The 13,362-nt window shown below is 38.3% G+C and overlaps 1 protein-coding gene across 4 annotated transcripts in view; it reads right to left on the reverse strand.

The window, feature by feature from the left end:
• Positions 1–13,362, reverse strand: part of LOC107224181 (signal-induced proliferation-associated 1-like protein 3) — a 68,857-nt gene that overhangs the window by 51,820 nt on the left and 3,675 nt on the right. For 2 of the 4 annotated variants that reach the window (XM_046735200.1, XM_046735197.1), the window contains one exon: positions 3,412–3,615. The exons of the other annotated variants lie outside the window; for them this stretch is intronic. In XM_046735200.1, coding sequence (XP_046591156.1) covers positions 3,412–3,591 — 180 coding nt within the window. In that variant the 5' untranslated portion in view covers positions 3,592–3,615. Of the gene's footprint in view, positions 1–3,411; positions 3,616–13,362 lie in introns of those variants that run through there. 4 annotated transcript variants of the gene reach the window in all.

Below are 13,362 nucleotides of genomic sequence, written 5' to 3' on the forward strand. Positions count from 1 at the left end.
GGATAGTACGGATACCCGGATTTGATCCGTTGGATTTGGAGGATCTGTGTTGTTCGTATAAGCCGAGTACCTGAAAAATTCGTAGCTCTAAGTACCCATGTATTATATATATTGTCTCGGGATTCACTAATCGTCTTAGAATTATTACAGATGATATCCGAAAGCCAGAGGCTAAGGACGCGATGTCCGCATCGCACGTTTCATACTCGCGGCAAAAGATGTACATAAAGTACCGTACGCATAATATACACCGATGACGGTATCGAGGTGTGAAGTTAATTGAATATCACAATCTGTTAGATCGTTTGAGAGTCGACTTGCGATTAGCAAAATTATTTTTACGTTGGCGAATACGTCAAGAGATTTATCACGGGGGGATCTTGCAATACCTTACACACGTTTGATCAAATCTCGTACCGTGTAACCACGACGAATAAGTCGTGTGTTGTTTTCATTGCCAGAAGGAAGTGTCCGACAAGACTCTGCGAATACCGATTTTGCCGAGTTACCTACAAGTCCATGCAATGATTGAACTACCTTCGTACATCCGAAATTCACGATCGTTCGCAGTTAGGGGTTCAGCTACTTTCAATTACACACAAATCTCGCTAACTATGGTCCGACAATCGTTATCTAAAAAACCACCAATTACGAGATACGGTACGCAACACGTTGTGCATAAAATACGTCCAGGCATACGTCAAATCTACTGTTACAATACATTTTCACTTGGCTAACTGTAAAGCACAATCCATCCACTTAAGCTCAACGGTGCTGTGTAACCTACTGCTGACAGAATACCCACTACGTGGATATACGTGCCTACGTCACACGGTTCGCGGTTGCCTCGTTCGATTGTTGTTACACGTTATTAAGTGCATTCAAACTGCACAGCAGTGAACACACTAATAATACTGCATACAGGGATGCGGAGGCGTTTCAGGCAGGATATCCTTATGCAACACCGATTCCAATGCGCGACGAATTCTGATTCGACTTCCATTATTTTCGATCCCCGACCGAATTGACCGATAATTTATTCACGCTGGTCTGCACGGGGGCTGCAATAAGGCAACCTGTACAAGCACGCGTGTGCCGAGCTGCTGTATTCCCGGTACCGATGGTCTCACACGGTGTATGAGGATTGCGTATCACTCGTCGATCATTATGCGTGAACCGGTACTTTTATATTATATATCTATAGTCTATACACAACACCTTCGTGGCATATACATATACGGCGTAGCAAGTGTAGTAAGCCAAACACACTCGATGGTTACAAGCACGCATCGGCATGAATTGTACAATAACGTGAAAACAAATAATTTTTTTTTTAGTCTGATGGTGTATGACGCGAAGGAACAACTATGATGCTGAGAAGTGTGTCATTAATCGGAGAAACCGTCTTTTCATTTAATCTTCGCTATCTCTCATTCGTCCTCTCTAGTTTAGCAATTTGGTAGGTAAAAATTTAATACTGGTAATCGTGATACTACGAAATGGTTATTGATCAGAGGATGCGCTGAGTTAATGAAAATATTTGAAACAGCGACGAAACTGATGGAAATTGTAGGTAACGTACACGTCGTCCCTTTTTGTTCGATCAGTTTTCCAACTTCAAGACTCGGAATTAAGGATTCTTCAATGTTGTATACTACTGTAGTTTTTCAGGGTAGTTGCTGTTTCGACAATTTGAGTACAATTGACACTTTGATTACGTATTTCTCATGATTCCTGTAATCCTAAATAATTTCACACGACAATCTTGACGATTGCGAATGCAAACTTTAATCTTAATATTAACAGAAGTTCTTGTACTATTCTAAGCGATAGGCGATCGGAAAAGTGTTTCGAAATAGTGCGTGAGCTTCGAGCATCGGGGTGCGGGTATCTTTTCCTGGGTAATACGAAAATCGTGGTTGAGTGATTGTTGTATAAAAGGCGATAGAATACAGGGGCGATGTTCGCGTGAGGTGATCCCCGGGTGGATTAATTTATGCCCGTCTCGTCCGGCAACGTCGTTCTCTCTTATCTTCTCCTCTTTCAACCCCTCCGATGTGTATACATATAAGTCACGGTACTCAAGGAGTATTTCCGACAGTTCCAGACCTCGCCCTCATCGCGATGATGGAAGACGCGAAAGGGGGGGAGTGAAGAAGATGACTGCTGTAAACATTTCGATTTAGCTGAATCGTCAAAAGCGAGGAGGAGTCTCAAGGATCTGGGGACCGTTTTGTCCCGCTCCCAACCTCTGACCCCTTCCTCCTATTCATCAACCCCTTCACTCGTGATGAGTTCGACCCTCGCTCCTGAAAAATGAAACGCACCCTGTGCACAGGATCCTCAAACTGTGGCAACGATGACGCACAGCCGAGTCGAAAGTTCAGAAAAATTAACGCCCGTTCAACGGTTTCCTCGTTTTACAATTTGCGGATTTTTAAGAAAAATCAATCAATAATCGAGTCTTTTTGAATTCCTTGCCTGTAATTTTGAAAGACAGTTTTGATCGGTCGTTTTCCAAAAATGTCTTGTGTCTGCGTTAGCTAACTTTTTAATGGTTTCACTTTCTCTTATCTAACCCTTTGAGTCGTAGTGAAATGTAGGAATTCTTACTACCTATTTCATATCCATTTTTTGTATGTTTGTAGAACTTTTCAATATATTTCTTTGCGGTTGTTTTTGCTATTTCTGATAGAATACTGATGGGTTTTCAATACTTGAAAGTAATTATTGCGATATAACGTTAATTGTTATTGTTAGAAACAAATTGATTGAAATAAACTTGTGAAAATTGAAGGAATAATTCGATTCCGAGAAAGTTACCCCTCTACACATATCACGTTTCACATAAATTATAAGTTTTCGGGGTCGCCGATTATGAATCTGAAATCGGATTTCAAAAATTCAAGGTGGCGGATCCAACATAGCGGACAAAAACTTCAAACACGATCGAACCTGGAGAAAAAACTCTGTCCAGGGGTTTTGGGGTTGCTGACAACGAATCTGAAATCAGATTTTGACAATTCGATACGGAAAGTCGAATCAGCGGCCTCGAAAACCCTTGCATAGAGTTTTTTGACCGTATTCGATCAAATTTGAAATTTTCATCCTCTACATATCTTGAATTATCAAAATCTGCTTTCAGTTCCGTAATCAGCGACCCTAAAAACCATACGATACCATCTTGTAACAAACGTTGAGTCAGCACAATAACGTTTGACTCAAAGGTTTGACTGGAAAGGGCGAAAATATGCGACTGTCGATGAGGAGGGCCATAATTGTGGCCATTTTTTTATCCTATCGGAAAAGCCTTTGCGCTCGGAAAGCCTCTTTGTCAGATCGTGAATTTTGGGAACGGCTTTGCAAAGTATGCGAGGGACTGCACATCGTCTCAGGAATAAAAATATTCACCCTTAAAGCGTAATTTTCGTCCGTCTGGCGATCCCCCGCTTTTCTCTCATCTTCTTCGCACACTTTTTTCCCCCTTTGTTCCCACCCGCTACGAGACGGCGGGGGCGGCGCGGCGTTCCGCAACACCATCGAACCAGCAGCAGCAGCAGCGGAGAGCTTTGGAATGCGCTCATATTGCATCCTTTGTGCTCTGCAGCCAGTCGTCTATACACATATAGACACACGTATATAGCAACGTCTGAACACAGCGTTCCGCAGATTATACATGTGTAGGTGGACGTACGTACGCGCATTAACAACGCTGAGGAATTTCCGGAATGGGGAACAGCCGAAGGGCCGAACACACATTTTCGCATATTGTGTACAGAGGTGCAAATACGTGTGAATCGTTTTTTCTGTCTACTGAATAACAGGGAGAGAAATCGCTCGTCGGAATTTCTTCGATAAACGTATCGAACAGTTTCCGGGTTGCATTTTCATACGGATCCTTGATCAGTGAGGCGAATACGGATTACTCGGTTCGCAGGATGGACGAAAGATACTAACGATATGCCTTGAGAGAAATTCATGATCTCAGTTTAGCGCTTACGAGAGCTGATCACCCCCCAAACTGACTTTTGAAATATATGTCGAAAAATCATTGAAAACGTGTGGAATTATTGTAAAATCTAGCACAGTCGACGATGAATAGCTTTTTTTTTTTACCGAGCCTTCAGAAAAATTATCATTTTTTCTCGATCATTCAAGATTTTCCAAAGTGTAACGGCGCTGCTACAGATATAAATTATGGCGTAATTTTGTACCTGAGCCGGAGGAGTAAGTCGAAACGAGATTCCTTGTGCGTGCTATTTCTCTTTTTTCTCTACTTGGCAAAGGACGCGAAATATTTTCACGTACCAACGCTTCGCCCCGTGAGGTTGTTTCGCAACGGATCGGTTACAGTAGGTACCCTACGTATATATTTTAGTTTTTCATTCTGTTTCTTCATGATTATTATTCCATTGAACGAACCACTCCTAAATAATTAATACGATAGTTACGGTACCCGTACGCATTTAGGGTCGTTACATACGTTTAGGTCAATGATTGGGTCACGTATTACACAAATATACATCATGGGCACGGTAAAACGGGTGCAACGTCCTTTAATATCGTCAATATAGTAGAACGATCACAAGTGATAAGATATAAACGAATCAATACCAGGGTAATAGTTCAATTGTCGCAGATAAAATTTTACTCGCAAAGCTAAATGTGTAAAATATGTATATGTATTATATATACGTATATCTGACGAGTAATCGATTGTCACGAGGGATGAGATCTGAGCGAAACGACAATCATAGACTTTTGTTAGTTAGAAAATATATTTTTTATATTAAATACAACTTCTCCGCACGTGTTGGCAAGTTTCAAAATTTCTCGATACTTCGTTGATTATACGAATAGATGAAAACGAATTATAAATCCATAAAAAAAAAGAGAGATTGATTTGAAAATTCGTTTTCACTTTCAACACCCCGTATAAGAAAGCGTATAGGAGCCACGGCTATAAGACTTGAATGAATTTGCTCGGGCGCCAGAGGGTCCTGTTGGTAATATTAACAAGCCAATCGTCGCATCCGGCTTCAAATAAAAACCGCTCTGTATTATACATATACATGTGCATCATACAGGTATATGTGTACCTACTAACTCGTATTGCGATAAGAAGCTCTTCCTGTTCGCGAACTTTACACTTTACATCACCCTCCAATATCATGTTATTACGTATTACAGACGTGTCACACACACCCCAATCTTGTTGTAAAAATTTGTTCGGAAAGATACTGGGCAAAAAAGGACAAGTTACAGTTTGAAAAAAATATATCCATTTTTCTTTTCTCCCTCGTTTCAAGACAATTTATTAATATTCACCGCGTGATATAAATACGTTTGAAATGAAACGAGAACGTACAATATTGCACATTCAACGCTCCTATAGATTTATTACCTTTTTTTTTTTTTCTCTCAATTGTGGAAACTTAAATTGTAACTCAAATCTATTTTTCAAACCGCAAGTTTTGCCCGCAGAAAATAAGCGAGAGCGTAAAACCTCGCAAGAGCAACAGACTCTCCGAGTTCGTAATAAATTCGCTCCATCGCCATAAATTGCCGCGAATTGCCGTAAATTACTACAAGTCTTACGATGATAACAATAACAACAACAACAACAACGACAACAAAAACAATAGCCGCGACTTTACACGTGATGCGTGCGGTTACAGCAAAAATTGCATACAGTCTTTACTACAATCTACGTATAAGCTTGTATCGATTACTGTGTATTTTCTTGTCAAAAATTGATAAAAATATTTTTTTACTTAACACGAGAATGCGATAAAACTTGCACACGTATTTTTATTTATGTACGTACACATTCAACGACGAAGGTATTCGCAGCTAGATAAAAATCTCTTTTTCTTCTTCGTTGTTTATTCTCACGTCTTCCAAGAATTAATTCAGTATTGGCATCAGATCAAACATTTTTAACAGCCTCGGATGAGGCAGAGTTTGTGTAAACGCACTGCTATTTACTTTTTTATTCTAATTTTCCATTTATCTTCCAAGTCCGTGTCAAATAAGAAACAAAAAAAACAAAAAAAAAAAAAAAACACGAGGGTCGAAGACCTGACACTAGATTCCACATACCGATTAACGTATTTTCGGATCTAGGTGTGAGCAAAGTTATGCCCTATATATGTATATATACTAGACTGGGCCAAAAAAAACGAAGAATTTTTTTTTTTAATGGTACTGTAATAACATTGTTCATGACGACAAATAAAAATTATCCTAAAAGTTTGAGCCCTTAATACTAATATTAAGGGGTGTATCGTTACAGCTATTGATTTTTCAACAGTTACCGCATTTTTTTACCCAAAATCCGTCAATTATCAGTCTGAAAAATTTTATCAATCCATATTTAAAAGTTATTCGACATTGAAATTACTTTTGAATACAATTTCAATGGCGAATAACTTTTAAGGGAGAGAATTTCATGAAAAATGTCAAGAGACCTTTTTTGTAGAGCATCAAATTTCCCACAAAAATAATGGTTTGATCTATGAAAATATTGATTTTTCTGGTAATTACAAAAATCAAAAATTCAAAGAAAAATTTGAAAAAACAAATCAATGTTTAAGGCACGATTACAAGGAAACTGCTCGATCTACGTCCATTTAGTAAGAGAGCTGTTTTGTAGGAAATTTAATTTCCTTCAAAAGTATGGATTGATAAAATTTTTCAGATTGATAATTGAGGGATTTGGGTTAAAAAAAATGCGGTAACTGTTGAAAAATCAATAGCTGTAACGATACACCCCTTAATATTAATATTAAGGTCTCAAACTTTCAGGATAATTTTTATTTGTCGTCATGAACAATGTTTTTACAGTACCATTAAAAAAAAAAATTCTTCGTTTTTTTTGGCCCAGTCTAATATACACAGGAGAAACCTTGCCTATTTCTTACAATCATAATATCGAAAATAATCGACTCTCGCGTCAACCGATGAACAAATTAACGAGGTGAAAGTTATTAACAGGAAGGAGGAATTAATTGGGAAAAAAGCAGAAAAAAAGCTCTTCAAATTTTTTTAACAAATCGGAGGAATTATAACGATAAAAATATACATATTCAATGGCCCGCAAGTAAGCGGAGTCGGAATTCAAATGACTCAAGGTTGTTGTAATGCAAATTTCAATGATTCGCACGATTGAAGGGTTCGAGGAGGCGATTCGACGGGAAGATCATCGTGCAACAACTAAACGCAGCGAGCGACGCATAATGAGAAGTCGTTGCACTCCTCTTCTCCTCCCGCAGAAGGATAAGGTAGCCGTCCTCCTGCAGAGTCAACCAGGACGACGAGCTGCAGGATATATCTAACTATCGCTCTCCTCCAGCACAAGTTGGTTGGTATAGACCAGGTATGCGGTATTACGGAGATGAGGTGAGGTGAGCTCAAGAGTGCCTTGGGATTGAACGTCATTGAGCTGCGTGTCCGCAGATACACACCCGAAGAGATCCCGGCTCTTCTATAAGCTGCGATGCAATTGGAAACTGGCTTGATTTCCACTCTTCTGCTCGCAGCGTTGAAGCGTCGACGTCTTACGGTTTAACCCTTTGCGTCACGCATTATTGTGCTGACGATAAGTCAAATTTTTGAATAAAATAGTGTTCTGTGATTTTTTGGGTCGCTGATTGCGAATCTAAAAGTAGATTTTCAAAATTCGCGACAGCGGATCCAATATGGCGTGACGAAAATTTCAAATTTAATCAAATACGATCAAAACACCGGATGCCGGGGTTTTCGGGGGTTCCTGATTGAATTCGCTGTACTGAAGTTTCGAAATCTGATATCAGATTCGTAATCAGCGATCCCGAAAACTTGTAATTAATGTAAAACTTTCTAGGAATCGAATTGTGCCATCAATTTCCACGATTTTTTTTCACTTAATTTGTTTCTAACAATAATAGTTGACGTTACATATATTGCAATGATTACGCTAGAGTATTGGAACCCTGCTATCGGAAATAGCAACAAATAAACCGCAAAGAAATATGTTGAAAAGTTCTCTAGATATAAAAAAATAGACGTAAAATAGATGGTAAGAATAACTCATTTCCACTATGACTCAAACGGTTAAAGAAGAAACACTTGCATTTTATCGCGATATTCTCAAATAAGCTCGTCGTATAATCGTTTGACCATCGATATTCCAAACAGTGGAAAAAAGTTGATTGGCGTCTTGTTGTGCATAATTATTTCTGCGTCCAGATACATGTAATTGTCATCTTCATCCCATCTTCCTTCTTATCTCATCTTATCATATTATTTTCTGATACATCTTATTATTTTCAGCGAAGAATTTCCTTTTTCGAATTTCTTGCCGCACTAAAAGTAAGATAGCGGAGTCAAAAATAGAGACAGCCAAATTAGCCAATCAGCGTTTTAAAGGTGAAAAATTCACCTTCATTTCGATTTTTTAGAAAAGTTTTTACCATTTTTTATTTTGCATCCAGTACGCATTTCGGATTAAAAACTTGGAAAAATCAATGCTTTTCTTCTGAAAAAAGTAAGGCTTTTACGGACGAGTAAATATGGAAGGGGTAAAAAATGTAAAAATTTTTTTTAATCATTCCGATTCAATTTGAGGCGTGTGACCTTCGAAATTCGATTTCACTCTTCCGAAGGACGAGTCTAATATACATACATGTAATATAGTTATGTATATATATAATTCAATTGTTATAATATCGTACAAGGCGTCGATTCGCGATGATAATTAGTTTCGATTCAATTATTGCTCATTGTGTGACGCATTCGTTACACGCTTATGACTGACCGAATAGGTAAGTCGCCATTGCAGTGTCCGCGTTCGCTAACTTAACGATACGTACGCCACATGATAAATTGCGTTAGAAATATTTGCCAGTGTCTTTAATTATATAAGTAATAAGCTTATTTCGTGAGAGAAATTTCACTCACGACGACAAAGTTTCTTTTTTTTTTCTTCTATTTTTTGTTTCGAAACGGACTTGAACCTAATTTAAAACTAGATACACCGCGAAAGCGATATTTCTACAATAACTCTGGCTGGGAGCAAAATTGTAGGGTCGATGTTTCAGAGGTTCGTCGTTGACGGGTTGCGACGAACCTTGAGGATATTTGCGAAGATTGGAGAGATCGGAGAGGAGTGCAATTAAGGTGTCCCACAGGAAGTCGACGCATATTCGAGAAAACCGCATTCCAAACCACAACGGCGTTCAGCTTAGGTATACATAACGCGCATGTGTGCGAATGCAGCGTATAATACGTTACACGAATACGCATGCGTGAACACGTAACGCCGAGGTACGATACAATAGCCATTCTGCGTGCAGGTACGGCGAATCTGAAATCGTAAATTCCGTTTCATTCAACAATTTCAGCTCTCCTCTCGATGAACGCACGCGAAGAAGCGAAACGCGCGAATTTTCTCTTTCCTTTTCTCACAAACTCAGCGTGAAAATTGACATCCCGATGCAACGAGAATTGCTACGAGGAAAAATCGAAGTCCTCGTTCTCACAGACCGCGTGCTTACGGTTTGCTTGCGTTTCTTCCTCTGTACGTGCGAATATCTACATCCGTTAACAAGCCGAGAAGGTCGCTAATTCTTATTCCGATCGCGGAGTTTTTGGTACACGGACAAAATAATCACGTCTGTCCGGCCTGCGGCGTGTCATACGAACACGATTCCGACGCAGGATTACGTTTATCGAGTAACGAAGAATTAATTCTGCTGATTCTCAATCACGGAAAGGAATTTTTACTTTACTTTCCTTTTCGTTTCAATTAAAAACGGTTCAACTGTCATTCATCATCCTTTCTTAAAAATCTATATTAAACTTTATCCAACTTGGCGCATTTCTTTCATCGCGTATAGTATTTGTGAAGTGTAGAAAATTCGTGTACATTCGTACATGCAATAAATTACACACCGACCGAGCTGAATAAAAAACTTCCGTCTGTTTCTTGCTACATTACGGCCAGTGTACGATGATAATAACGATGATAATTGCGCGGATATATGAAAAATAAAATATTTTCTTATTACGTCTCACGGTCGTGGGTATAAAATAATACATATAACGCGTAATTAATTAGATCTCGTTGCAATGTGCAAACCGCGAATGGACGAATGCACGCACGGCGTGCATGCAGAGCCACCTTATTATGCATCGTGCATTGCACGGTGGTTGCATAAGACAAACGAGACGCGGGTATCAGATTACAATGGAAACCGTTGTCAAGGATATATTTCGACTTCACCTTCAGCAGCAGCAGCAGCAGCAGCAGCAGCAGCATGGACCGAAGTTTCGCGTATATCGGATGCCGAGACGTCTGCCTGCCATTGACACCGGCAGGTTACAGAATTAATGAAATTCTACACCATCGCCGTGCGTGCGGAATGACACAGACACGTATGTATATGTATACGTATATACACGGCATGCTTGTAATTTTTTAAAGAGCGACGTGAGAATAAGAAGAGAACAACTCGTGCGTGTTATTATTTTTGGCATATCATAGGCGTAATATAATATTTTTTTTTACATACAACAGATGCACCGAGGCGAGGTGAAGCTTAAACCGTGGTTTAATAATAAAGCTTCGGATTTTCCTGCAGCGTAAAACTATCGTGAATACAGGATTTTTTTTAACACGATATTCAAAGTTTGTAGAAGAGGAATGAAAACGATCGATGAGGTAAAACGAACAAAAAAATAAATAAATAAATAAAAAATGTGTCGTGAATTTAGTTAAAGACCAACTAATTATATTTTCGAGATTGGTTTTTATGTACGATTAAAAATTAAAAGGAAAGAGAAAAAATTCTTTATAATGTAAGCCTGCACCGATCCTTTCAAAAATTTTGAAAGTTGTTAAAATTTTCTCGATTTCTCTAAAAGCATAAAATATACAAATAACATTCGCAATAACGTTTCAACGTTATTATCGTAAACTAAATAACCCCGTATCGAGTATTGATTACAACAAACGAATGCATGTATAAATCAACGCGGTATTACAAAAACCAAAGTCGTGTCGAAATTGTCGTATTTATAATACACGCCAAACTCTCATAACTAAATAAAACGTGTAGGTATCTGTTTGAGATAATGCGTAAATAAATAATTATTCATCACGCAGCCGCATAGAGCGAATCGCACGTGTCGGATTAGTGAAATTCAATCCGTAGCACGAGTAACGCCGAGGGGCAAATTTTTTTGCGGATTTTAAAAACATGCCGTTTTGATTTCTCCTTTTCCCTCTCCTCCTCCTCTTCCTCCTCCTCTTCTTCTTCTTCACCTTCTCAATCTCATTCTTATTCTTCTTATTCGTATGCACCACTTGCGAGGATAAGTGTGTCAGCACGCCAACAGCTCTGCAGAGAAGAGCCCCCAGATATATCCTTCTCGTAATCGTTTTATTGCTAAAACTGTTCATCGAACCAACCGCCTGCCTCACAGAGTACTTAAGTAAGTACCCTGTGTCGATTCCGATGCGCACCTGATACCTCTCGAATCTCAAACGGGTATCGCACTTTTTATTCGCCATTCAACATCACCGCTTCCGCGCGTTTAATTATTTGATTTTTTTTTTTAAACTTACTTATTAATTTTTTTAATTCTCTTAGATTCGTTTCTGTGTACAATTTTCAATATCATTTTTTCTTTTTCAGAATATATCACATTTCGTACGAGGTATGCGGTTGAATATAAAAATATATGTCATATTATACAAGCGCTGTGCGTAATAAATATGCGAAGAGAAGTTATCGATACCGTGTAACTAGGCAGGTAGAATAATAAACACGGGCATGTAAACAAACTCTTGTAATACTTTTGAAATTTTTTCAAGTAGGCAATTCGGTCAGCGTAAATTATGTTATTATACTATACCTGTACAGATATAATAACCGAACGTTGTAACCTCAACAGTACGTATATTTATTTACCCATGTTTAATTTAAACCGCTGCAGCACGCGAGAGCATTAAATTCGAATTAAGTATACGTAGTATTATTATATTAAATTTCGTACGCGTGAAGAATTTGAGAAGAAACGTGCATGAATATTTACACGGTTCGTATTGTATTATCAACGTGCGACGTTTGTATCGATGATATTTGATAACACAGGTCAGCGAAAAAAAGCCAAATTCTTTCCGAGTTCATATCTGAATCGACAAATTTCGATTCTATACATCGAACGATAGCCAAAGTCTTAATTTATTACTTATAAAGTTTCCTTTTGTCTTTTTTACGTTGATCGTTGAAATCGAAGTAAACTGTATCTAATAAAATTATTTTTTCTCTCATTAGTTACGCGGAAGAAATCAAAATTTCACATCTGGAACCCATACTTAAAATGAAAGATTGAGGTCTTCACAATGGGAAAATAATTTTTACCTCACGTGTTTAGCAAACTTTATTACATTGTGTGGACGGTATAATCGCAATTCTTATTTTCCTCTCAAAATCGGTCGATATATCGGGACATTCTTTAACAGAAATCTTTGTATTTATTTATTTATTTATTTATTTATTTATTTATTTATTCCTTGAATTCTCAAACTCTCGAAACAAGCATGCAGGAGGAGTTATATAGTAAAAAGCATCGAATTTCCGGACGTAAAACATTCAAGGCCACTGTCGTTCACCGTGATCACGAAATGCCGATGGCGTCGCTCGGTCGATGGACGCCACAGCGGCGGTAGATCGGTTGGATCGGTTGTTCGTGACACGCACACACACACATGAAACAACGGTAGTTGTTGAATTACGAAAGTCGAAAGTATACCGCGGTGTATGTATACTATACTTTTCTGCACTGACTGTACAAAATCCACGCCTCGTTATTCGAAAGAAACGATACAAGGCTTTGAAAAGGAAGAAACAAGAAATGAAAAAATTACGCCGATTTTCAACGAGTACAAATAATATCATGTGAATATTCTATGAGTTTCAACCGTGCGTTTTTATAACCGTTATTTACGATGTATATGAGAAATCAATTTTCTTTCACGGAGAATTAAAAGTCGAAGGATAAAATTTTCAATTCTATTATTACTGTTTCTCGACGAAGATGGATTGCCGATTGATTTGACGATTGGTAGATAATCAAGACGATAGTTTCGTTTGTAATATCGTTGAATTTACTTGCGATTTTCGTTTCCGAAAAAACTGCCGGACACTCTCAGAAAATGTTACTTAGGTGTGGTGAATAATAATATTTAATAGAAACTCGACTGTATCGTTATAGATTTATGCTCTGTGGTTTTCTCGACTGGTCAAAGTTCAATATTACGTTAATTTTCACCGCACGTTGTCGATTCGTTGAATCGGAACGTTGCAAATCTGCGGT

The sequence above is a fragment of the Neodiprion lecontei genome, chromosome 3 (genome assembly GCF_021901455.1).
Source record: "Neodiprion lecontei isolate iyNeoLeco1 chromosome 3, iyNeoLeco1.1, whole genome shotgun sequence".
In the NCBI taxonomy this organism is placed as follows: Eukaryota; Metazoa; Arthropoda; class Insecta; order Hymenoptera; family Diprionidae; genus Neodiprion; species Neodiprion lecontei.